Below are 26,580 nucleotides of genomic sequence, written 5' to 3'. Positions count from 1 at the left end.
CCAGCACTTTGGGAGGACTGTTGAATGCCAGCAGCTCAAGCCCACCTTGGGCAACATAGATCCCTGCCTCTACGTAAAACAATAAAAATTTTAAAAAAAAATTTAACTCCAAAACATTAGGGCAAGATTCAAAATTATCCTCTGAGCTGCCTCGCTGATTCTTTCTGGGAAAAATGCTTAGGCAAGTTGAGAAAGGAAGGAAAGTTGGAATAATGGCAAAACTGTTTAGAAGCAATCCTCTTATTTCCCTCCATTGTCTGTCCTCCGAACATTGTACCCAAACTAGTTACAAAGCCATTCTATAAAGAGATCTGGTACCTACAGTTTCTTCAGATTTACACAATATCACTAGAATTTAATTTCTACAAGGGCAGGGATCTTTGTTGAGTGGCACATGGTAGGCACTCAATAAATACTTGTTGAATAGATGGGTTAAATGAAAGTGGCAGGGATCAACTAGAGTGTCCTGTGCTTAGGGTCTTTTAATAAAGATGGAAAGAATGATGTTAATCTTGTAGCAATTATCTTTTAAAGCCTGAGGGTTAACAGTGCTGTTATACTTCATTAAGGATGCCTCACATTTTTCCAAAAATATATTTATTTTTAAAAACAAAAACTCAGATCAGTTTTATAGAGTCAGATCTTCCAGAGACAAACCACAGTTTGGATTCCGGCTTAGCGTGCAAGTGAAGCATCAGTAATCTCATGCAGAAGGATTTGTCTCTGCAGGAGGTACATTCTGCTTGACTGCAAGCACTCAATTCTCTAAATCTGGTTTGTACTTCTGCCATCATTTTATTCCATTCCAGCGCTCTGGCATGCAAGATAATCCATCTCTAAAATTCAAGACTTCCAAATTGAGATGAACGATTATTGGGCTTGGGTTGGGGTTTATAACCAATCCGATCATTGATCATTTGTTCCCGGCTCTTGGGATCACTGCTGAGCCCAATGGCTCCTTCTCCATCACTGCCTCCTACAACTTCCACATCTTCCTTCTGTTTCTTACGGGTCTGAAAGTATAAACGTTTTAGGATTAAGGCAACATTCTTTCAATTAGCAAACGTTTATTTAGAGTACCTACCATGTACTAGGCATGGGGTAAAGGATAGAGTTAGGGTGTAAAGAACAATAAACTGAAATCCTAGGTTTGGAATACTTAGGGGCACAATGAGGATACGGTGTTAAAAGTTGTAACCTCGGCCGGGCGCGGTGGCTCAAGCCTGTAATCCCAGCACTTTGGGAGGCCGAGACGGGCGGATCACGAGGTCAGGAGATCGAGACCATCCTGGCTAACACGGTGAAACCCCGTCTCTACTAAAAAAATACAAAAAACTAGCCGGGCGAGGTGGCGGGCGCCTGTAGTCCCAGCTACTCGGGAGGCTGAGGCAGGAGAATGGCGTAAACCCGGGAGGTGGAGCTTGCAGTGAGCTGAGATCCGGCCACTGCACTCCAGCCTGGGCGACAGAGCGAGACTCTGTCTCAAAAAAAAAAAAAAAAAAAGTTGTAACCTCTGATCGCTTGAGGTCAGGAATTCGAGACCAGCCTGGCAAACATGGCGAAACCCCATCTCTACTAAAAATAAACAATGTGGCCGGGCACAGTGAGTCACACCTGTGATCCCAGCCCTTTGGGAGGCCGAGGCGGGCGGATCACGAGGTCAAGAGATCAAGACCATCCTGGCCAACACAGTGAAACTCCATCTCTACTAAAAATACAAAAATTAGCTGGGCATGGTGGCACATGCCTGTAATCCCACCTACTCAGGAGGCTGAGGCAGGAGAACCACTCGAACCAGGAAGTCGGAGGTTGCAGTGAGCCGAGATGCACTCCAGCCTGGTGACAGAGTGAGACTCCGTCTCAAAAAAAAAAGATGTAACCCCTGCCCTCCAGGATGTCACAGTCTAATAGGTAAACAGGCAAACAGACGATTATAGGGTGATCCGGGCTATGACCTATGACAGAGGGAAGTCAACACTGCCAAAGAGACAAGAGGTAAGGAGTTGGGGTGTGGTGGTACAACAGGAAGCTACAACTGGAAAGATGTAAGAGCAGACAAGGGGGAGCAAAGGGTATTTCAACAAATTTATTATTCTAGAGAATAGACAGAAAAATAAATTGACTGGTAAAGAAATAACCACCAAAAATCTATAGCCTAACTGATCCCATGAGATTAAAAGTAACATGAAAAGGTTTTATGCTATCTTATCAAAAGGTCTGGGTTTTGTGGCTTCATTTTGTTTTCAGATAAAAGGTTTGGTTCTTAAGTCACATGTGACTGCAGAATCCACAAAGTATGTATCAGTTTGATCATTTTCAAAAAGAAACACTTATCCCGTAACTGCCACTACCTGACTGTAAGGACAACAGATGATAACTTTCTCTAAGAGAGTGAAATGATGTTTTATCCAAAATTCCTTAATAATAATAGAATGGCTCAGCTACTCAAATCACTGGAATTACCACCATTCTTCACCACTTGCTGCTGGACTGTGGGCATTTAAATGCCAAGCATCGGGCTGACCGCAGTGGCTCATGCCTGTAAATCCCACTGCTTTGGGAGGACTGCTTGAGCCCAGGAGTTTGACACTAGCCTGGGCAACATAGTGAGACTCCATCTGTTCCCACAAATTTTTTTTTTTTCTTCAGACCAAGTCTCGGTCTGTCACCAGGCTGGAGTGCAGTGGCGCCATCTCGGCTCACTGCAACCTCCACCTCCCAGGTTCAAGCGATTCTCCTGCCCTTGGCTTCCCAAGTAATTGGGACTACAGGTGCATGCCACCACACCCAGCTAATGTTTATATTTTTAGTAGAGATGGGGTTTCAACATGTTAGCTAGGATGGTCTCTTGACCTCGTGATCCGCCTGCCTCGGCCTCCCAAAGTGCTGGGATTACGGGCGTGAGCCACCACACCCGGCCCACAAAAAATTTAAAAATTAGCCAGGCATAGTGGCACATGCCTGTATTCCCAGTTATTCAGGGGGCCTGACGTGGTAGGATCACTGGAGCCTGGCAGGTAGAGGCTGCAGTGAGTGGTGATCATGCCACTGTACACCAGCAGGGCGACAGAGCAAGACCCTGTCTCAAAAATAAAAATAAAAAATAAAATAAATGCCAACACTCACAAAGTATTACAGTGAATAAAATAAGGTATTGCCTTTTATGTGGCAAATGACCTTCCTGATTACTAGTAAGTGATGTTAGAAAGTTCTACCTAAATATCTTTGTGAAAACAAGTTCTAAAAGGCAAACAACTCTATCATTCTGAGAATATCCAAGTGGAATGAAATCACTTAAAAGGCTTCCCACTTTGAGCAACTGCTGTTTCAGAAGCTAGAGTCACAGTAGTATAATCAAACTCATGTTGGTAATAAATGAAACAGGCCAGTTTTCTACTGGTTTCACTTTAGGGCATGACTGTCCCTGCTTCCTAAGTTACTCTAAAACAGGGCAAAACCCACTAGATAACTGCCTTTGGTGAAAAGACTAACTCAATAGTGAGCTGACTCTGTAGAGTCAAAGTTCAGCATGCTAGCATTTTATGAGATTTGTAACAACTGAAGTTTAAGCCATACTTTAAAGCTCATCCTTAATAATATATGAGTTTTTTAAAAGCAGAAATTATGATGCTTCGAGAACACTAAAGTCTCTTGGGATGAAGCAGGGGAAAGAAATCTAAGTTATTAGTCTTAATATGAAGCATATACAATCCATAATAAAGCTGTTGGTAAATACATGCAAAATGTACTGTCCTCTGCCATATAGTACAAGATATCTGCTAGGACAGCAAATGAAAATAGACTTGTATTGAGCCCTCCTTTGGGCCTGGTATTGCAGGGAACAGATGCAGACAGAAATATACTAATCCCTGACTTCAAGGAGCTTATGGCCCAGTGAGGGAAAACAAAAGCAAACAGACAATTACAACAGAGACTAACAGTGCTTATGAGAGAGGTTAGCACAGGAGGATGAGGTTGAGCCTAACCCAGCTGGGGGCTGGAAGAAGTAAGAGTTAGCCTGGCAAAGAAAAATAAAGGACTTTTCTGGCAAAGGGAACACTTGTGTATAGGCATTGAGATTAAAGATAACCCAGCAGTGAAAGTGGAGAGAGAAGCAAGGACCAGCTCACAAAGGACCTCATATGCCATGCTAGGGAATTTGGAATTTACTCTGTAGACCACTGAAGAATTTAAGTCTTATTAATGGACATCTAATACCATGTAGCAAGGCCACACTTAAAAATACATATGGGGCTCCTACCATGAGCTAGATGGTAGGAAATGGTGATGCAAACAGACATGATTTCTGCAATCAATCACTGGCTGGGTGCAGTGGGTCACATGTGTAATCCCAGCACTTTGGGAGGCTGAGGCGGATGGATCACTTGAGGTCAGGAGTTGGAGACCAGCCTGGCCCCAACATGGCAAAATCCCGTCTCTACTAAAAACACAAAAATGACCCGGGCATGCTGGCATGTACCTATAGTCCCAGCTACTTGGGAGGCTGAGGCAGAGGTTGCAGTGAGCCAAGGATCATGCCACTATACTCCAGCCTGTGTGACACAGCAAGACTCCATCTCAAAAAAACACAAAGTTGTATTCATACCTCCAGGTCCTTTCGAATGCTCTCAAACTCTTCAATGTCATCAAGCTTTAGCTCTAGGCGTGTTGGTTTTCGTCTCAGCATACTGAAGTCAACACTAAGGGCCAAACCCAGTGAACTATTAGCTGATAAAAATGAAAGAGAGGAGGAAAAACTGAAGGTAATAAAGTCTCAGATACAAAACAAAATCAGTTTGCAAGCATGTGTACTAAAGTGAATGGAAGTATTAAAACTTTATTTGAATTCACACAGACTTCTAAAGTCTTTTTAAGAGATAGGATCTTGCTCTTTGCCCAGGCTGGAGCACAGTAGCATGACCTTAGCTCACTACAGCCTCAACTTCCTGGGCTCAAGCAATCTTACTGCCTCAGCCTCTAGAGTAGCTGGGACTACAGGCGTACACCACCATATCTGGCTAATTTTTGTGTTTTTTGTAGAAATGGGATCTCTCTCTGATGCCCAGGCTGGTCTCAAACTCTTGGGCTCAAGTGTTCCTCCCTCCTCATTTTCCCAAAGTGCTGGCATTATAGGCAAGAGCTACTATACCCAGCCAACTTCTAAAGTCTTTAGGTATATGATTATTACATTTTTATTACATTATGGAGGTCTACAGCTCTGTAAAATCAAAAACTCTTTCAGTAAGAATTTAAAATAGCAAACTGCCTATAAGAGAGAAATTCTAGGCAACCATCACTTTAATCTCATGTTCTAGTCACATTCAAAGAAATACTCTAGCTAAAAGAATAAACTATCACATCTTAGTATAGTTAGAGGGGAAAGTGGACAAACCAGTGAATTTAATCTACTCTGCGTGAGAACTGTCAGAGATTTGTGATCACTCCTGAATGCTAAAATCAGTTTGCTAAATCTCATGAAGACTCCAACTCACCAATTCACAGGATTATCCTCAGCGTCCAAACAGATCCTAAATGTGTGTACGTCATTCATTAAACAAACACTTCTTGTGCTCCAGCTACAGAATTAAAAGGTACAGTCATAATCTGTGGGGAAAATAAAGAAAACTGTGATATCATATAACGAGAACCCTAATGAGGATACTGGCACTGGCATCACACAGGCACCTAATCCAGTCTGGGCTGAGTGTGGGGTGGACAAGGATGTCAGGCAAGCCTTCCTGGAGAAAATGATATCTTAGTTGACTTCTGAAGGGCAGGCAGAGAGAAGAGTGCACAAGGAGGCTCAAGACCAGCTTTGGCAACATAGCAAGACCCTGTCTCTACAAAAAAGTAAAAAAATTAGCTAGGCTGGTAGTGTGTACCTGTAGTCCTAGCTACTCAGGAGGCTGAGATGGAAGGATCACTTGAGCCCAGGAGTTTGAGGTGGCCACAGTGAGCCATGATCTCACCATAAGACCCCAACTCAGAAAAAAAAAAAAAAAAAAGAAGAAGAAGAAAAGAGGTTCAAAAGAGCATTCCACAGCCTGAAATCTCGAGGTAATACTGTGTTAACAAAAACCATTTTGTTTTGTTTTGTTTTGTTTTTGAGAAAACACAACTCCCCCAATTGAGTTTAATATCTGTTGATGGCATCATTTGTATATTCTCCACAGCATCCCCTAGAGTGTATCTATAAAAACAGTCAGTAAATGTTTGTTGAATAAAAGGTGAGATCATTCTTGAGCACTGTGCTCTTTTTCCATTCCCATTCTTTACATTCTTAACACAAAAACCCTGTGAAGTTGACAAAATGATTCCTATTTCACACATAAAGAAGTCATTGAAGCAAGCTGTTCAGTTTGGTTAATAATTTTAGCCTCCTATAAAAATTATACAGGTCAACATGATAAGGATTAAGTGAGAATGATGGAAGTGAAAACTCCTTGAAAGTATATAGAGATACAAATTATTACATGTATCTAGGATGAAACTAGGGACTGTGAAGTATACAAAGGAAGAAACATTTCCTTCTCCCATGAAGCTTAGGATATTACAGGCGATATTATCAACACAAAACACTGGCACATTACATTTCAAATTGCTTTGTACTAAATCAGGCATTATCTTCTACCAGATTCCAATGCAGACAAATGGTAGAGAAAGCCAAAGTTCCAAAGAGGGAAAGAGAGGGATAGGGATACCTAAAAGGAAAAAAAAGGTCTACTATACATTTTACCTTTTCTGCAAACTGCGAAAAACTGGCCACTACGGAGCAGTATAGAGTAGCAGTTAAAAGTGCTGGCTGTAGAGGTTAAAGGGCACAGGTTCTAATCCCACTGCGCCACTGATCTTGAACAATTAGTTTCATTTCTAACTAGGCCTTAGTTTCCTCATCTGTATCCTACTTTGCTGTTGTAGGAAGTGAATAACGTAATGCAGAGTAAGCTCTTGGAACATTACTTGGCATTTAATAAATGTTCAATAAATAACACCTATTATGGCTGTAATTTTTCTAGGGGGTTGGATGAGGATCTGGCCAGCTACGGAAACGTCAATATTTTGAGGATCTCCCACCGTCCACGTGGGGATAAAAACCTTATGCTGTTCGTCTCTAATACCCCAGCATCCAGCAGGGCAGAGAGACGTACAGTTCCCTGACACCCTCCTAACCATCATCTTCCTCTCAATCTGATACAAAGACCAGGCTGAAGACAAATGAACAAAATCAGGCCGAAGCTCCTCCGCCGGGTCTTTATTTGACTTTGGCACCAGTGGGCTCTTCTAGCTTAATCTCTCGCTGCAGCCCAAATCCACCGCCGAGCCATCAAGCTCATAGGTGGCCCCTGGGAAGACTTCCGGACCATGGAAGAGAACAGTCCTCGTCCCCTAGCTCCAGGCCTGTACCTCGGATCCCAGGGTTTCTATGGTAACACGGTCCTCGGCTCCCAGAAGACGTAAACGCCCCCGTAGGCCCGGGGAGGCACAGCGGGCCCCGGAAGCCCTCGACTCGCTCCAGAGTTCAGCCCCGAGCCGCGCGAGTCGACTTACCTACCTCTTTTCAAGTCGGCTCAGCCCCTTCCCGGAACCTCGGCTCCCCTCCACGAAACTACTGCTACGCCAACTGGACTACACTTCCCAGACGGCTTGGAGCCTCTCTCTCAGCAGAACCTCGTCTTCCGCGAGCTTTTCTTGGAGGTTCTAGGAGGGATGCCCCTCAATGCCACGACGCCATTTCCTACTACGACTTCCATCATGCTCCGCGCCGCTCCGGGCGCAGCGACGGCTCTTGGCCCATGTCCTGTTTGTGACACACTTCCGCTCAGTGACGTACTTCCGCTCTGCTGGGCGCGCGGTGGAAGGTCTGAAACGGAGAGCTTGGGTTTCGCTGGGGCCTCGCGGCTCCAGAGCCCAGCATGGCTTCCTCGCGAACCTCCTCCACGGTACAGAGCCCGGGATCTCAACTCACTCTGGCAGGGAGCGCGAAGGGGGAAGAGGATCTCTGCGGGAAGGGGCCGTTAGGGAGCGAGAGAAGGCGGTGGAGGGCTGAGGAGGAAGGCTGCGGGACTCAGTGGTGTTCTACACAGCGGACCACCGTTTTCCTGACCCCTAAGCGCTTTCGTGGACTGTAGCTTATTTGCACCTCTCCCACTACAGCCCCAAAGGGCAAACATCTCTTCCGACTCATCCAGTAACGGTGCTCTGAAATAGGGAAGTGTCTTGGCCAAGGTTTATGCGTTTGGCAGATCTCAAAATTTTAATGAGACCTACTAACTTCTACCTCACGTCTAGAAACGTTTGAAATGTATACACTCGTAATGTTGTAACTTGTTATCCTTTAGCACCGCGTTGGTTATTTCATCTATCCTTAATATTTCCCCAGTGATGAGCAGTAATCTTGGATACATCGTAAAACACGAGATTCCACGTTTCCAGCAGAATAAAGTAAACAGATTCCAGAGCAAACCTTTCATATGAAAATACTCGAGAGAACCTCACTAGTTTTATCAATCCCGTCAACTAAAGTGAGGGACTGAAACACCCTCCCCTTCACCTCAAATCGATGAAGAACATCTTAAGTAGTGTCCAATTTGCCCTTTCAATTATTAAGGAAATAGGACTGTGAAACTCAGGGCGAGCTTCATCCTCGGGAAATCCGGTAAATTGCCAAGATTAAACCTCAATTTAATCCAGATTTTTGATTTGGCAGGCAACCAAAACTAAAACACCCGATGACTTAGTTGCTCCGGTTGTGAAGAAACCACACATCTATTATGGAAGTTTGGAAGAGAAGGAGAGGGAGCGTCTGGCCAAAGGAGAGTCTGGGATTTTGGGGAAAGAAGGACTTAAAGCAGGGATCGAAGCTGGAAATATTAATATAACCTCTGGTAAGATGCAAATTGTGAACCCATCTTTACCTCTTTGTGTAATGAATACTTTCCTAAACTTGAATATCATCAGTTTTATAATGTCAAAAAATTTAAGTTCTTTTGTTTTAGACGGAGTCTCGCTCTGTCACCAGGCTGGAGTGCAGTGGCGCGATCTCGGCTCACTGCAACCCCCGCCTCCCGGGTTCAGGCAGTTCTCCTTCAGCCTCCGGAGTAGCCGGGATAACAGGCGCACACCAACAAGCGCGACTAATTTTTGTGTTTTTAGTAGAGACGGGGTTTCATCATGTTAGTCAAACTCCTGACCTTGTGATCCCTCCCCCTCGTCCTCCCAAAGTGCTGGGATTACAAGCGTGAGCCACTGCGCCTGGCAGAATTTCAATTCTTAAACTTGCATCTATAAGGCTGTATTTTGCCTACCCCCTTAAAATCATGCAGAGAGCGTTTTTCTTACAATGTGTTACATAGTTTTTCTTCTACGAGTGAGCAGTCTTATCAAAAATTTAGTATACATTTGGATTCAGATTGATTCCATTTGTCTTCTGGAGATCTAATATAGTTCTGGCATTGGTTTGCAGCTAGAGTGGTTCGTGATATTCTCCCTTTTGAAGTTTTCCAATTATTTTTTACCCAAAGGGAAATATCTTTTTTTTTTTTTTTTTTTTTTTGACACAGGGTCTCACTCTCTTGCCCAGGCTGGAATGCAGTGGCATAACCGTGGCTCACTGCAACCTCTGCCTTTTGTGTTCAAGTGATTCTCCTGCCTCAGCTTCACGATTAGCTGAGATTACAGGTGCCCGCTACCACACCCAGCTAATTGTTGTATTTTTAGTAGAGACAGGGTTTCACCATGTTGCCCAGGCTGGTCTCCAACTCCTGACCTCAAATGATCTGCCCACCTCGGCCTCCCAAAGTGCTGGGATTACGGGCGTGAGCCACTGCACCTGGCTGAGATATCTTGTTTTATTATAAAAGTAATAGTGGCCAAGCCTGGTGGCTGAAACCTGTAATCCCAGCACTTTGGGAGGCTGTGAAGTGGGAGTCCGGCTTGAGCCCAGGAATTCGAGACCAGCCTGGGCAAATAGTGATACCCCATCTCTACAAAAAGTAGAAAATTAGCCGGGCATGTGACACCTGCCTGTATTCCCAGCTAATTGGGGTTCTGAGGTGGGAGTTCAAGGCTGCAGTGAGTCACAATTGTACCACTGCACTCCAGCCTGGACAACAGAGAGAGACCCTGTCTCCAAAAAAAAGGTAGTAATTATTTTTCTTTTAAAAGATCAAACAGTGTATGAATGTGTGAAGTAGAAAATCCAGTATTTTTTTATTAATTGATTGTATCTCTTAGAATTTTAATACAGCTATAAAAATACGTAATTTTTTCCATAAGTGAAAACATGATATGTAAATTGTTGTATAACCCCCATTTTTCATTTTATATACCATTGAGGATATCTTTCCATGTCGGTAATGAGAGGTCCACTCTATTTTTAAAATAAAATTACGCATATTTGTCATAAGAAATTCAGACAATACCAGAGGGCATAAAATGAAGACTCCTCTGGCTGGGTGCGATGGCTCACGCCTGTAATCCCAGCACTTTGGGAGACCGAGGTGGGTGGTCTCTACTAAAAATACAAAAAAATTAGCCAGGTGTGGTGGCGGGCTCCTGTAGTCCCAGCTATTCGGGAGGCTGAGGCAGGAGAATGGTGTGAACCCGGGAGGCGGAGCTTGCAGTGAGCTGAGATGGCGCCACTGCACTCCAGCCTGGGCGACAGAGCAAGACTCCGTCTCAAAAAACTGAAGACTCTTCTGCAGTAGGGACATCTGTCAGGTTTCTCATTGATCCTCCCACACATTTTCTAAACACATGTGCTGTAGCCTAGTGACTTTTTAAAGTTTTTATACTGTTTTTAAACATAATGTCACCACTGTACCTCTCATTTTTTATCACACTTGTATTTTGGTGTGGGTTTCAAAACTATTGCTAGATTTTCCAGAAATCCTTATAGTTGTGGAACTCTCATTTTCATGGTAATTATTTGCAGTTTACTAGTTAATTATTTGTTAAGTATCTCTATACTGGGACTCCTTTAGAGAATAAATAGCTTTGTAAAGTTATGTAGAGGTATAAAGTTAATAAATGAAACCAGAGGTAGCTTGAACCATTTACCTGCCTTTTGAAGTTGTGTCATTTAGGTTTATGTGTTTGGCATAATTTAATAAACTGAAAAACAGTAAACTATAAAATGTGTAATATATTAGACATTACCTTTCTCTCAGGGCATACACAGACTGCAGTTATTTATTTCTCTCCATTTGAAGAAGATCTGCTGATGTTGCCTGTTTTCTTTTTGACAGGAGAAGTGTTTGAAATTGAAGAGCATATCAGTGAGCGACAGGCAGAAGTATTGGCTGAGTTTGAGAGAAGGAAGCGAGCCCGGCAGATCAATGTTTCCACAGATGACTCAGAGGTCAAGGCTTGCCTTAGAGCCTTGGGGGAACCCATCACACTTTTTGGAGAGGGTCCTGCTGAAAGAAGAGAAAGGTCACCTTTCTAAACATTTACTTTTTTTCTTTATTATAATCACAGGGTTCTACTCCAAATTTTGGTTGATGTTTTAGTTGAACTTGAATAGAATGTCTCAAATCATGTTATCATGTTACCAATATCTTACTGTGTTTATATGAGTTAGCCTATCATCTATCTTAGGCCAATTTTTATTCAACTATTAATTTTTTTTTCTTTTTTCTTTTTTCTTTTTTTTTTTTTTGAGGTAGAGTCTTGCTCTGTCACGCAGGCTGGAGTGCAGTGTCATGATCTTGGCACACTGCAGCCTCCACCTCCCAGGTTCAAGCAATTTTCCTGCCTCAGCCTCCCAAGTGGCTGGGATTACAGGCACCCGCCACCATGCCCAGCTAATTTTTGTATTTTTAGTAGAGACAGGGTTTCACCATGCTGGCCAGGCTGGTCTTGAACTCCTAACCTCAAATGATTCACCCACCTTAGCCTTCCAAAGTGCTGGGATTACAAGCGTGAGCCTCCACACCTGGCCAGTTTTTCTTTATAGACTGGGAAGAGGGTGCTAACATGCTCCCTTGCCTCCCCTCCCCAGTGCAAGTTTTGAATTGGATAAACATTTGTTTTGGGGCTTTGAAAATTTAGACATCAAATGCATTCTGTGTCAGTAACCTAAAACAATGATAAATGTTTTTTGGATTTTATTGAAGAGGGGTACGGTCCTCAGGTAATGCCCTCTTATGATTTACAGGTTGCAAAGTCTTTTAGTTATGGTCTAGTCATACACAATTATGAAGAGCCCTTCTGGTCTCTATCCACTGTCTCATCTCCCCTTCATCATCCAGCTTGTTGGAAGGGTTTTTTCTATTACTGTCTTGAGGTCCTTACCCTTATTTACTCTTCAACCTGCTGCAAACTGACCGACCCCTGCCACATTAAAATTGCTCCTTATTAAGGTCACCAACCCAGCTTTACTAAGAATAGCCCTAGTATACTGCCAGCCACTCCCTCCTTGGAATACTCCCTTTCCTTCACTCTCCTAAGACCAAATCCTCTTGATTTTCCTGTCTCTCACTAGCTAGTTCTTCTCGCTTACCTTCTAAACCTCTTTTTCTCTGCCTACCCTTTACAGGCTGCCTTCTCTACTTGCCCTTGATGATCAGATCTACTCCCTTGGCATCATTCACTGTGTGTGTTCTGTTGATTCCCAGATCTCTCATTGTAGCTGAGGCATCCCACAGGTACTTCAGACTTGAGGCGTCTGAATTGAAATATTTCCCCAGCTCTCTCCTATACTCATACAGTTCATAGTTGAAAATCTACCTAGCCTCCTTTATAATTCATCAGCAAAATCTAATCTATTCTACTTGTGAGCTACAACTCCAATCTATCATTGCTCTATCTTTACTGCTTTCAAATCTGCACTGTTGTGATAGCCCCAAACATGTTGTGTTGATTGCTTGCTTAAAATCCTAGATTGTCATCTCATACTTGGAGTAAAAAACTCTTTTCATGGTCTGTAAGGTCTTCAGCCTTACCCATACCACCCTTCCCCAATTTACTAGAATAGCCACATTGGTCCTTCTGGAATATGCTAGTTCTTTTTATGTTTTTCCACATAATTGGTCTATTTTTATTGCTCTCTCTTGGCTTTTAGAACCTTTTTTTCTTCCTTTTTTTTTTTTCTTTTTTTTTTTCTTTGAGACAGAGTCTCGCTGTGTCACCTAGGCTGGAGTGCAATGGTGTAATCTCGGCTCACTGCAACCTCCACCTCCCAAGTACAAGCCATTCTCTTGCTTCAGCCTCCCAAGTAGCTGGGACTGCAGGCATGTGCCACCATGTCTGGTTAAGTTTTGTATTTTTAGTAGAGACGGGATTTCACCATGTTGGCTAGGCTGGTTTCAAACTCCTGACCTCAAGTGATCCGCCTGCCTTGGCCTCCCAAAGTGCTGGGATTTCAGGCTTGAGCCTGCCTTCTTCATTTTTTATTGAATCTGGATCCCTGTCAAACTTTATTCTTTTGTTTCAGCATAAATGCCACCTATTCAAAGAAGCCTTTCATCACACCTAACCCCTCCATTCTCTGTCATAGTATGTTATTTTATTAGCCTTTTCGAAGGGTATACTTTTTTATTACTGTTTAGTTTGTTTTTTCCACTAGCAAAGTCTTATTCATTATTATGTTCCTTAAATGAATCCCTTGAGTCACTACTGCTACTATCTGAATTTCAGTCCACCGTTGTGACTCAGAGGGTCACTACAGCAGTACTGTCTGATTTCCCTGCCATTATTCTTCCCTTTTAATCCACTCTTCGTACTGTTTCGGTGATCTTTCTCACCTGTAAGCCCTCCTGAGTGCTGCATTAGCAATTCTTTGTGACCTGGCCCCTCCTCGCATTTGCAGCCCTGTTCTTCACCGGTCCTCTTCTATGTTCCACGCTCCAGCCATACTGAATTATTTATGACTGCAAGCTCAACATGTTTTTCTTACCTCCAGGCCTTATTTGTTTAACCCTCTGCCTGACATTTTCTCATTCTTAACCCCCTTGACCTGATTCATTGAGGACTCAATTTAGATACTACCTTTTTTTAATGAAGCCTTCCCTGATCCTCTAAGCCTAGTTAGATCCCCCTTACAAAGTCCCCTCTAGCACTGTGTGCTTACTGCTGTCGTGATAGGTAATATAATATAGTTCGCCAGTACTCTCTGTCGTTTCCCCAGGACTAAGCTACTTGAAATCAAGAACGGATTCTTAGCCATCACTGTATAGTTAGCACCTGAGTCCGTATCCAGTACATTGTGGCACTGAGTGAAAGTTGGCAGTCTTCACAAACCAAGTGGTAGCAGTGTAGGGGCTCATTGACTCTAAACTGCATAGAGTAATTGCTTATAGTTGAATTTTGGGAATTTCCAAATAGAGAAGACTGAGTGGGAGAAACCACAGTGGAAGTTTAGCCATCCCCACTTGACTCTTTGAAGGTTGTTGGAGGGCTGGGCATAGTGGCTCATGCCCATAATTCCAGCACTTTGGGAGACTGAGGCAGGAGGATCACTTGAGCCCAGAAGTTCAAGACTTGCCTGAGCAACATAGCAAGACCTTGTCTCTGCAGAAAAATTTAAAAATTAGCCAGTTGTAGCATTATACCTGTAGTCCCAGCTACTCAGGAGGCTGGGGTGGAAGGATCGCTTGAGCCCAGGAGTTTGAGGCTGCAGTGACCCATGACCGTGCCACTGCACTCCACCCTGGGCAACAAGACCTCATCTCTTGAAAAGAAAAAAAAAAAGGTTGCTAGGTGGTTTGAACGGTAAGAGAATAGTAGAGGCTTGCTCCCATCTTAGGGGAGCTTTAAAAACAGTGTTTAAAACTGTGTTAAAGTGTGCTTTAAAAACAGTGTTATGTCAACCATGTTTAAATTCTGATCTTTTTTTTTTTTTTTTAACAGGTTAAGAAATATCCTCTCAGTCGTCGGTACTGATGCCTTGAAAAAGACCAAAAAGGATGATGAGAAGTCTAAGAAGTCCAAAGAAGAGGTAGAACATGTCTTTAACTTCACAGTGTAAACATGAAGGAAATGAGGAGATAGGTCTCTCGTTTTCTGCTTTCAATGGTTTGCTTTGCTAAGATGATGGAGGGAAGTGTCTTTGAAGGCTCTACCATTCAAGAATAGTTGCTGGCAGTAGTTTTGGTTCCTTTGTAAGTATGAATGGAGCTAAGTGAGTTTTCCAGTCAGGAAAGAATTATAGCATTCCTGGTATAACCATCTATTTACATATCATAGAAAAAAAATACGGTAGAAAGCCATATGCCTGATTTCATACTATTACCAAACGAATTCACCTTCCTTCTGGGCAGTTAACATGGAGAAACGACAGGAGTAGAATGCTTCAGATTTGACCTTTCTGCTCTTAATTTGCCTTTCAGTATCAGCAGACCTGGTACCATGAAGGACCAAATAGCTTGAAGGTGGCAAGACTATGGATTGCTAATTATTCATTGCCCAGGTAAAGAGAGCCTCCAGTAGAAGAAAGAAGCATATTTTGTGTGTGTGTTTCAGGAACTGAGTGCTTGATAATGACTGTGGTTGTTAAATGAAATTGAGAGGTAGAGATACATGTGGGCCCTTGTTTACAACCCTGTTGCTCCTGGTGATGGTGTTTCTGTGTCACAGGGCAATGAAACGCTTGGAAGAGGCCCGACTCCATAAGGAGATTCCTGAGACAACGAGGACCTCCCAGATGCAAGAGCTGCACAAGTCTCTCCGGGTAAGATGCTCCCAGCGATTGTCCCACGTCTTAAAGGTTCTTCATATTTGTGTGATTTTTCTACTTTGGCCCACCTCTGGGAAGGTAGAGGTGCCTAGAGCGATCCCTCCCTGCTTGAGCTGAGCTGCTGTGACATGGAAGGAGCAATCAGTTAACGTGACAGGAGCTTGCTGTGCTTTGTACTCAGCAGAGGCCTATGGTTCTCTTCTTTATTTCTCCCTGTTAATACGTCAAAGTTTCTCTGGGGTTTTCTGTTTATATTTATCTGACTCAGAAGTTGTGATACTAAGACTATAGAAAACAGCTGGGTGCAGTGGCTCATGCCTGTAATCCCAGCACTTTGGGAGGCAGAGGTGGGTGGGTCACTTGAGCTCAGGAGTTTGAGACCAGCCTAGTCAACATGATGAAACCCTGTCTTTACTAAAAGTACAAAAATTTGCCAGGTATGGTGTCATGCACCTGTAATCCCAGGTACTTGGGAGGCTGAGATGGGAGGATCGCTTGAACCTGGGAGGCAGAGGTTGCAGTGAGCCAAGATCACACCACTACACTCCACTCTGGGCGACAGAGCAACACTCTGTCTCAAAACCACAGAAGAATCTTGGGATGGGTTAAAACTGAAAAGTTGCTTTGTTGTTCTTTTTTTGGTGGAAAAGCCAAGGAACTCAGATTAACCTATTAACGATCATCATGTGTGTGTGTTTTTTTTTTCTTTTTAAGTCTTTGAATAATTTTTGCAGTCAGATTGGAGATGATCGGCCTATCTCCTACTGTCACTTTAGTCCCAATTCCAAGATGCTGGCCACAGCTTGTTGGTAAGTTCCATTTTACAGTGACATTTTTTCCTAAATGGGGAACAGGCTCAGGAAAATATTAGCATTTGTCTTAGACGTCTATTTGTATGTCCTCTTTCCCTGCTTCTCATGATCACACCAAACTACAGATGTCAGTCAGTGCTCTACCTGTTGTATAATATGATGCAGACTTGGTTTAGCCGTTCTCAGTCTTCACCAGTGACCCCAGAGATTCATTACACTCTAGCACTCTGTCACATTCTTGACACTAGTATTTTGGAGCAGGTCATGTAGTGAGTTCACAGACCAACTAGTATCCATAACTCAGTCTGGCTTTTCTTTTTCAGTTATGTGATCTCCCTAAGATACTTAATCCCTGTCAGCTTCAGTGTCCTTATCTGTAAAGTGGGATGAGGTAGTGTTTGTAAAGCATTTTGCCTTGACGGTTCCTGGTATGTAGTAAGGGCTCATTAAATGTTAATTATTGGTTTATCTTTGTTTTATTTTCTTATCACCACATACGCAGAAAACTCAGGATGTGGTAACTTTGTTGTTTTGTTTGAGTTTGGTTGTTTGGTTTGGTTTGGTTTTTTTTTTTTTGAGATGGAGTCTCGCTTTGTCGCCGAGGCTGGAGTGCAGTGGCACAATGTCCACTCACTGCAAGCTCCGCCTCCTGGGTTCACACCATTCTCCTGCCTCAGCTTCCTGAGTAGCTGAGACTACAGGTGCCCGCCACCACGCCTGACAAATTTTTTTTTTAATTTTTTTTTTAATTTTTTTTATTTTTAGTAGAGACGGGGTTTCACCATGTTAGCCAGGATGGTCTCCATCTCCTGACCTTGTGATCCACCCGCCTTGGCCTCCCAAATGGTTGTGTTTTTTTGTGAGACATGGCTAACTAAAGAGAAAGGAAACTTAGATTTAATACACAGGAGCTACTTGACTAGGCCGACCTTGAGACTGGTTTAGGAGAAAGCCAAGGGACTGCACAAATCAGTCCACCTCTCCAAGCCTCATTACCTTCACTGTAAAGTATAAATGATCATTCCTGCTGTACCTACTTCACAGGTCTGTTAGAAAGATCATCTGAGATAATAGATATAAAAGTAATTTGTTGAAAATTTTCCAAAATTTTCCAAAAATTAGGCTGGCCTAAATAAAGTTTAAGGCCAGCCAGGCAGGGTGGCTCACGCTTGTAATCCCAGCACTTCAGAAGGCCGAGGTGGGAGGATCACTTGAGCCCAGGAGTTTGAGACCAGCCTGGGCAGCATAGTGAGACCCTGTCTCTACACATTTTTTTTTTTTTCTTTTGAGACGGAGTCTCATACTATCGCCCAGGCTGGAGTGCAGTGGCACGATCTCAGCTCACTTCATGCTCCGCTTCCTAGGTTCATGCCATTCTCCTGCCTGAGCCTCCCAAGCAGCTGGGACTACAGGCACCCACCACCATGCCCTGCTAATTTTTTGTGTTTTTAGTAAAGACAGCGTTTCACTGTGTTAGCCAAGAGGGGTTCAATCTCCTGACTTGTGATCTGCCTGCCTCGGCCTCCCAAAGTGCTGGGATTACAGGCGTGAGCCACTGTACCTGACCCATAAAATTTTTAAAAATTTATTTAATTTTTTAAAGGTTAGCCAGGTGTGGTGGCATGCGCCTGTTAGTCCCAGCTACTCAGGAGGCTGAGTGATAGAATTGCTTGAGCCTGGGAGGTTGAGGCTGCAGTGAACTGTGATCATGCTACTGCACTCCAGCCTAGGTGACAGAGTGACACCCTTTCTCAAAAAAAAATTTAAATACTTTGTAATCAGCAAAATACTGTTCATATTTAAGGATAGTATCACTATTAATATTAGTATTATTGGATAGTTTAATTTGCCCCACCTTCCCTCACAAGTGGATCCAAAATTTAAGGAAAATGGCTACTGGTATAGTGTTAATTATAGTCCAGTAAAAGCCTCTAGTTGCGTGCGGGCTGGAGGTAGCTTTTTCTTCTGTAACCCTTCCAACTATAAGGCTTTTATATTTCTGTCAACCATTGTAAAGTTTGTTGGGGTTGAGAAGAGATTGTCCTTTAGTAATATTACCAAGGTACCTTTTCCTTCCCAGACCAACCCTGGCTGAGATGCTTTCCTTTGTATTTGATAGGAGTGGGCTTTGCAAGCTCTGGTCTGTTCCTGATTGCAACCTCCTTCACACTCTTCGAGGTAAGTTAGAGTCATATCTAAATCTCAGTCTTTTTCCCAGTGTGAACTCAGTTAAGCCGTAAACTCTGCTTGACACTCAGACCCCATACGCACAGCATTAATTCTTGATTTGATTTGACTTGGTTTTCTCTGGCTGCAAGACTGGACTATCACAACCTCATACACATCCACTTTTCTGTCATGTCCAGTCACACTCTGGCATTTTGTAATCTCTAAACCAAAACCACAATGGGTTTTGTTTTTGTTTTGCTTTTTTAAAAAATATAATTTAAATAGTAGCTTAAAATAGTTCATGTTTTAATAGTTGAATAGTCACTTTAATACTCTCTATGTCCACATGTTCCCTAGTATATAGTTACCTGTGATGTTCATCATAGTCTGTATTTGTACACAGGTTATAAAGAGGCAGGAACCTTTTAACTTGGATCTCTTACACTCCTTTAGGGCATAACACAAATGTAGGAGCAATTGTATTCCATCCCAAATCTACTGTCTCCTTGGACCAAAAAGATGTCAACCTGGCCTCTTGTGCGGCTGATGGCTCTGTGAAGCTTTGGAGTCTCGACAGGTGAATATCACTGTTCTGCGGCCCACACTGCCATCACTAAAGAAGATGTTTGATTGGTTGGTCCCCAGGACCTCAGGTTAACAATCTGGCATTTAGGCCATGCACAGTGGTTCACACCTTAAGGCTGAGGCAGGAGAATTGCTTAAACCTGGGAGGTGAAGGTTGTGGTGAGCTAAGATCGCACCACTGCACTCCAGCCTGGGCGACAGAGCAAGACTCTGTCTTGAAAGAAAAAAAAATCTGGCATTTAACCCCCAAGATGGTTTAAGAGTCAAGGTAACTTAGTGTGAAAATGAAGTAAGTGGAAGATTTCATTCTTAGGCCTTTTCTTACTAAAGGAGTTACGTCAGTTTTTTCTTACCTGTTAACTTTGGATCTTGATTTTTGCCTGTAGCCTAGTGACCACTATTTCCTGGCTCCATTTATTCCAGAAAGATCCAGGCTACCTCCTACATGATTAGCAATGAACTAAAGATAATATTCTTGGCAATTCATTGGCTCTTAGCAAACAGCCACAGGGGAGAGGAAAGTGAGGTTCTGTCTAGCAGTATTACCAGGGAGATGTCTCCTCCCAGTAGCGTCATCCTTTACCTAGAATGTATTTTCCAACTACAACAGTTTTTTAAAATGTGTTTATGTGATTGTTTTCAAAAAAAACAACAACAACAACTTTGGAAGCACCCCGTTGGCCAAAAGACATCTGAATTTAATTGCTTAGTTTTCTTTCTTTGGGAAAACACATGAAGGTTTTTACTTGAGAATTTTTATAAGAGCTAATTAATGTCTTCACTCCTCACCAGGCAGGGTCTGACTTACGAGCACAGCGAGTTTTAATTGGCTTTGGTAATACTTAGCAATATTTATTCCCTTCGGGCTTTGGCTTGTTCTGTGTATGCACATTGACAAAGTTCCCTTTTTAATTACCCTCCTTAGAGTTCATGTTTATTTCCTTTTGCTGATGTTTCAGATCTTTTGGTGGTTGCTGGGTTGTAGAATTTAATAGCCACCAAAAGGAGACTAAGCTTCATCTCTGGTTAGGAGTTCCTTTTTCATTTGGATCTTAGAACAGGCCTAAATTTGAAAAAGGTTTATCTGTAATCCTGTACCAAAACTGTGTGGTTTCTGTGTCCTTATGTCTCTTCCAAAGCATGTTTTCTTTCTAGAATTCAGGTACTCCTTTGGTACAGAATGACTATTTTGCTTATTGGGCCAAAGTATTTTACAAGTGTAGTTACAATTTAGCCTCTCATGTTGTAAAGAATGGGTATAGCTGCACAAAAGGTAATCAGTTTGGGGAATATTTATATGTCTATAAAGTTGTTTATATGTTTCGTTCTTTTCCAGTGATGAACCAGTGGCAGATATTGAAGGCCATACGGTGCGTGTGGCCCGGGTAATGTGGCATCCATCAGGACGTTTCCTGGGCACCACCTGGTGAGCCATCTTGTTACTGTTTTATCCATATAGGCCTGTGGCATCTTCTTAACCCTTTATGGCTATCTGCCAGGTAAATTTTTAGAGCGGAGATCTTTAGGTAGGATTTTCTTGGGCTGCAGAGAATTGGAATCAGAGGAGAATGTTTAATATAGTGAGGGCTAAGTATATTTGCCTTTTTTTTTTTTTTGGGGGGGGGTAGAGTCTCACTCTGTCACCCAGGCTAGAGTGCAGTGGCACGATCTCAGCTCACTGCAACCTCTGCCTCCTGGGTTCAAGCAATTCTCCTGCCTCGACCTCCCTAGTAGCTGGGACTACAGGCACGTACTACCACGCCCAGCTAATTTTTTATTTTTGGTAGAGACAGGGTTTCACCATGTTGGCCAGGCTGGTCTTGAACTCCTGACTTCAAGTGATCTTCCCGCCTCGGCCTCCCAAAGTGGTGGGATTATAGGCATGAGGCACCGCACCCAGTCGTATTTGCCTTTAAATTACAATTAATCTGAAATTTCAGAGTTACAAATTACCAGAAAACAAGGATTTTCACTTTTGTCCAATGCTACAGGTATGTAAGTCTCCCTTCCTGGTTCTGTAAGTTCAGGGAGGCTAGAATCTGCTAGAGAACTTTTTCATTAAGCTGTAATTTACATACAATGGAATGGATTTATTTTAAGCATACAAAGCTATCAGTCTTTACAAATGCGTACCATTCCTGTGACCCACACCCCTGTCAATATAGAGAACAGTCCCATCACCCCAGAAAGGTCCCTCATGCCCTTTTCCAGCCAACTCCCCTTCTAAAGCAACCGCTGATCTGACTTCTATCACCATAAATTAATTACGTCTGTTCATACTGTGTGAATTCATTTGTGGCAGGCTTCTTTCTCTCAGCATAACATTGTTAAGAGTCATTCATGTTGTTGCATGTATCAGTAATTCCTTTTTATTGCTGGGGGTTGTTCATTTTTATGACTGTGCCATAGTTTATCCATTCTCCTGTTGATGGACACTTGGGCTGTTTCCAGGTTTGGGCCAGTCGGAATGAAACTGCTCTAAATATTCTTGTACCAGGCTTTTTGTGGACATGAGTACAAATTGCTGGGTCATAGGGTAGAGGTATTAGACGTATATTTAACTTTTTCTAAACTCCCCACCAGTTTTCCAAAACGGTTACACCATTTTACATTCCCGGAGTTCTGGTTACTTCACATCCCTGTTAACATTTGGTGTTGTCAGACTTACCATTTTGCCCAATGTAGCAGGTGTGTAGTGATCTCCCATGATTTTCATTCTTATTACCCTGATCACTGTTGCTCTTAAGTGCCCTGTCATATGCTTTGCCTGTTTTTTTTAATTGAGTTTGTCTCTTTTGTCTTTATTTCCATGTGCATAGTCAGTTACACCACTGTGTACTGAAGAGACTTTCCTTTCTCTATTGGAAATGTTTCAGTACCCTTGTTGAAAATCATCTGACCATGTATGTGTGGTTATTTCTGTACTTCCTATTTTCTTCCGTTGATCTATTTGTCTATGAGTGATTTTTGTATTCCCAACATCCATTTTAGGGCCTAGTAAATGTATAAATGCTTGATAAATGAAAGAACATAACAGTGGAAGAAGGAAGAAGGCAACACAGTCTTTGCTGGGCCATTCTTGGGGAATCCTGTTATTAAAATAGCCACTAGGTTGGGCACGGTGGCTCACACCTGTAATCCCAGCACTTTGGGAGAACAAGGTAGGTGGATCACCTGAGCTCAGGAGTTCGAGACCAGCCTGGCCAACATAGTGAAACCCCATCTCTACGAAAAATACAAAAATTAGCTGGGCATGGTGGCGCACACCTGTAGTCCCAGCTACGCAGAAGGCTGAGGCAAGAGAATGACTTGAACCCAGGAAGTGGAGCTTGCAGTGAGCCGAGATTGCGCCACTGTACTCCAGGCTGGGCAACAGAGTGAGACTCTGTCTCAAAAATAAATAAATAAATAAATAGGCACTAGAGGTTTATAGCGAGTCCATGGTTTTCAGTCAGCACCTAAGGCAGATAAGCTTAGTTGTTGAGTCATTGTTTATGTCAGAAGGGAGCTTCCTGTTAATATGGTTATGTGAATAGTTTCAGAAGCATTAATAACTTAAGCTATAATGACTTACAATACTTTATATGTTGTAGAAACTGGATAAATACCAGCTGGTTGATTGTTAGTGTGATTTGGTTTTAGCTATGACCGTTCATGGCGATTATGGGATTTGGAGGCTCAAGAGGAGATCCTGCATCAGGAAGGCCACAGCATGGGTGTGTATGACATTGCCTTCCATCAAGATGGCTCTTTGGCTGGCACTGGGTAAGGCTTCTCCCATGTAGCCAGGGGCAGCTCAGTACTCTCACCTCTTATGTATGCGTGCTTCCACAGAGAACTGGATTCAAAGTGTTCATTTATAAATTATTTTATCAGGGGACTGGATGCATTTGGTCGAGTTTGGGACCTACGCACAGGACGTTGTATCATGTTCTTAGAAGGCCACCTGAAAGAAATCTATGGAATACATTTCTCCCCCAATGGGTAAAATAAACACACTGAATGAGGGGTGAAAAAGGGTTCTGGGTCAGAAAGTACTCTATTTCTAACTTCAGTACTGCATCCAATCCACAGCTATCATATTGCAACCGGCAGTGGTGACAACACCTGCAAAGTGTGGGACCTTCGACAGCGGCGTTGCGTCTACACCATCCCTGCTCATCAGAACTTAGTGACTGGTGTCAAGTTTGAGCGTAAGCTTTCCTCCTATTTTGGATCTAAATGACACAGACAAACAGTATTGTGTTCCCATGCAATACAGGCCAGACTTTAGCTTAAACTGAGAAGTAGAACAGGAAAGAATTTGACCTACTGGTAAAGGAGCAAATTATAATTTCCTTCCCCCTGCCATACCCGTAGATCCGTGGGAAAGCATGCTTCTCGTTGCTGGAAGTAAAGACTTTCATGAGTGCTTTGCTTCATTCTTTCCCCCATGGATGCTCTGAGCACTGAATTCTAAATATTATTCTGAACAGATTTACAGTCAGGGAATGAGCCAGAAGACCTTACTGTTATTTGTTCCCTTAAGTCTGCCTTGGGTTATCCCCTTTACCTGGAGGCCTAGTAGGAAGACAGAATCAATGTTGACTTTTTCTGAATGTAGAAATAAGTTTTTTAAAAATAGTATGTTTTTGCAGACTTTTGTGCTTTTGTTGTCTTCTCTTTTGAATACCTGAATTCCTCAAGCAATTCCCCTTCTCTTCTGTAGCTATCCATGGGAACTTCTTGCTTACGGGTGCCTATGATAACACAGCCAAGATCTGGACGCACCCAGGCTGGTCCCCGCTGAAGACTCTGGCCGGCCATGAAGGCAAAGTGATGGGCCTAGATATTTCTTCCGATGGGCAGCTCATAGCCACTTGCTCGTATGACAGGACCTTCAAGCTCTGGATGGCTGAATAGATGACAGTGGAGAAAGGACTTGAACCTCAAGCTCTTTCTAAGGAGCTGTTTTCCTCAAAAGAGAAGAATTGAAGTGTTTAGTTCTATCATGTTTTCTGCCAATTACCATGCGTAGACCCTCACTAGAATTGGATTTCCATGTCAGCCCCCACTCCAGGCAGGCGGCCCAATCCCTAGGTAATGGTGAACCCCTCTCATGGTTGAAAATTTATTACCTTTTTATGCCCTGCCATGAACTGTGTAGACATTGTTTTTATTAATCTTTTGTTTGGCCAGGCATGGTGGTTCATGCCTGTAATCCTAGCACTTTGGGAGGCTCAGTTGGGCAGATCACTTGAGCTCAGAAGTCCAAGACTAGCCTGGGCAACATGGCAAATGCCGTCTCTACAAAAAAAATACTAAAATTAGCCTGTTGCGGTGACTTGTGCCTGTGGTTCCGGCTACTTGGGAGGCTGAGATAGGAGGGATTGCTTAAGCCTGGTAGATGGAGGTTGTAGTGAGCTGAGATTGTGCCATTGCACTCTAGCCTGTGTAACAGAGCAAGACTCTGTCTCAAAAAAAAAAAATCTTTTGTTCGAATGCCCTATAGCCATCCTCACAGCGCCCAGGATTGTGACTGACTGCATTTTTAATTATTGAAACTTGGCTTTCCGTAACATGGTACATGCTTCAGGACTACATGTGACCCAGAGAGCAAGGTGGCTGAACTATAGTCGGGAAGCCCTCAGGTAAAGAGGCGCGTCTCACCACTTATTGGTTAAACAATGCGTAACAGTGAACACTTCCTTTCCCTGGAGAATGGGATATGAAGCAGTAGACCGCAGCCACGCCGATGGTTATGCAGTGAGGAAGACTTCACCTCTTCCTGTTAAGTTTGCTTGGAATGCTGGCTGCATCAGGAAACTCTGAACTGAACATTTGCTTTGTCAGAAAATATCTTTTATTTTACTTTGAAGTTTGGCAACCTTCATGTTACCCTAAAGCAAAACCATTGTGTCAGGAGTCAAACAAATGTTTAGAAAGCAAACATGATGTCTCTATTGTACAACCTCCTTTCTGTTGGCTGTTTAAAGGATGTACTTCATATATTAAAGGGTACTTTATGTTAAAGTAACTGGAAAAAAAAACCCTAATGGGTATTCCTAAACCTAAACTTTTTCTTTATTCCACATTTGCTACGGTAAAATCCAGTTACAAAAACTACGCTATAGAGAATTATTTTCTATAGTTAAGCATTTCTGAATCCTAGCCATTGGTCCATAGAGGTCTCCTTTTTTTTGGTTGGGGATATAATGGATGATCTCAAATATGGATTACTCTGATTTATGTCTCCTTAGCACCTTGTTAACAATTTTTTTAAAATAGAGGGCTGTTTACGCTGTGGGCCAGACTACCAGTAAGCCAGGTCTGGACTCATTACAATTCTTGCTTGCCTGTCATGCTCCTCTTTTCACCTCAACTGTACAACCTCTGAACTCTCAAATTACACAGTAAATTTAAAAAAAAAAAAATGGCATTTGGAAGAAGAAAGGGTTGTCAGAGTTATTAAAGGCCTTCTTGGCCGGACACGTTGGCTCACACATGGAATTGCTTGAACCTGGGAGGCGGAGGTTGCAGTGAGCCAAGATCATGTTGTACTCCAGCCTGGGCAACAGAGCAAGACTCCATCTCAAAAAAAAAAAACTTTTCATTTGCTGCTGCGGAGAGGCTGGCGATGGCTTTGGTCAGCTCTGTTCTGTGGACTCTGAATGTGTGATATATCGCCAAACAGCTGGATTGTTTTGTTTCCGTTTGAGACTGGGTCTCGCTCTGTCGCCCAGGCTGGAGTGCAGTAATGAGAACACAGCTCACCGCAGCCTTGACTTCCTGTGCTCAAGTGATTCTCCTGCCTCATCCCCTCATCCTCCTGTGTAACTGGGATCACAGGAGGATGCCACCATGCCTGGCTGATTTTTTTGATTTTTTGAAGAGACACGATTTGACTTTGTTGCCTAGGCCAGTCTCAAATTTCTGGGCTCATGCAATCCTTCTGCCTTGGCCTCCCAAAATGCTGGGATTACAGGCATGAGCCACTGTGCCTGACCTAAACATACTGTTTTTAATCTGATTTCAATTATAACCAAGTAGTTGCATTTCCTATGTAGTTGTTCAGCTTCCGAATTGTCAGGACTACCCTCTATTGCTCACTTCACTGTTGTTCAAGTATTAATGAATTCTATTTCATAGACTGCGATGAAGAGAAATTTTTTTCTTACCTTTGTAGTATGTGTAAAATAATGAACGCTGGTGAATTAGCATGCAATTGGATATAATGTGCTAACAAAGATTTTTCGTTTCTCAGGTTTGAATTTTACTATTAGTTCCCTTCTACTTGTTTGTGTTTTTTGGTTGTTCCAAGAGGTAGCAGTTGGGTGAAAACATTTCATCTAAGCCTTT

At 42.8% G+C, this 26,580-nt stretch overlaps 3 protein-coding genes across 6 annotated transcripts in view; 1 reads left to right on the top strand and 2 right to left on the bottom strand.

Moving 5' to 3' along the window:
* The window catches only part of FKBP15 (FK506 binding protein 15), a 106,115-nt gene extending 98,504 nt beyond the window's left edge, over nucleotides 1-7,611 (bottom strand). The window contains exons 1-3 of the mRNA XM_025360404.1: nucleotides 7,553-7,611; nucleotides 5,493-5,604; nucleotides 4,607-4,728 (exon numbers count right to left, since the gene is read on the bottom strand). The gene's annotated coding sequence lies outside the window, so the exon portion shown is untranslated. The remainder of the gene's footprint in view (nucleotides 1-4,606; nucleotides 4,729-5,492; nucleotides 5,605-7,552) is intronic.
* Nucleotides 581-7,759, bottom strand: CDC26 (cell division cycle 26). 3 transcript variants are annotated; one of them, XM_025360414.1, is made up of 4 exons: nucleotides 7,553-7,759; nucleotides 5,493-5,604; nucleotides 4,607-4,728; nucleotides 581-1,013 (listed from the first exon to the last, which is right to left on the bottom strand). In XM_025360414.1, exons 3-4 carry the CDS (start codon nucleotides 4,685-4,687, stop codon nucleotides 837-839), a joined length of 258 nt encoding a protein of 85 aa, XP_025216199.1. In that variant the 5' UTR covers nucleotides 4,688-4,728; nucleotides 5,493-5,604; nucleotides 7,553-7,759; the 3' UTR covers nucleotides 581-836. The 3 variants fall into 3 exon arrangements, with proteins under 3 accessions (XP_025216199.1, XP_025216200.1, XP_025216198.1); XM_025360415.1 differs by having other exon boundaries at nucleotides 5,493-5,576; nucleotides 7,553-7,754; XM_025360413.1 differs by lacking the exon at nucleotides 7,553-7,759 and having other exon boundaries at nucleotides 4,607-4,700.
* On the top strand, nucleotides 7,751-25,392 carry PRPF4 (pre-mRNA processing factor 4). 2 transcript variants are annotated; one of them, XM_025360405.1, is made up of 14 exons: nucleotides 7,751-7,940; nucleotides 8,708-8,885; nucleotides 11,247-11,433; nucleotides 14,851-14,938; nucleotides 15,330-15,409; nucleotides 15,577-15,670; nucleotides 16,391-16,485; nucleotides 18,608-18,666; nucleotides 19,111-19,234; nucleotides 20,579-20,668; nucleotides 22,885-23,007; nucleotides 23,119-23,226; nucleotides 23,317-23,435; nucleotides 23,951-25,392. In XM_025360405.1, the coding sequence occupies exons 1-14, from the start codon at nucleotides 7,914-7,916 to the stop codon at nucleotides 24,142-24,144; spliced, it is 1,566 nt and encodes a 521-aa protein (XP_025216190.1). In that variant the 5' UTR covers nucleotides 7,751-7,913; the 3' UTR covers nucleotides 24,145-25,392. The 2 variants fall into 2 exon arrangements, with proteins under 2 accessions (XP_025216190.1, XP_025216191.1); XM_025360406.1 differs by having other exon boundaries at nucleotides 7,805-7,940; nucleotides 18,569-18,666.
* The last annotated feature ends 1,188 nt before the right edge of the window (nucleotides 25,393-26,580 follow it).

The sequence above is a fragment of the Theropithecus gelada genome, chromosome 15 (genome assembly GCF_003255815.1).
Source record: "Theropithecus gelada isolate Dixy chromosome 15, Tgel_1.0, whole genome shotgun sequence".
NCBI lineage: Eukaryota > Metazoa > Chordata > Mammalia > Primates > Cercopithecidae > Theropithecus > Theropithecus gelada.
This window is presented reverse-complemented; position numbering and strand designations above follow the sequence as displayed.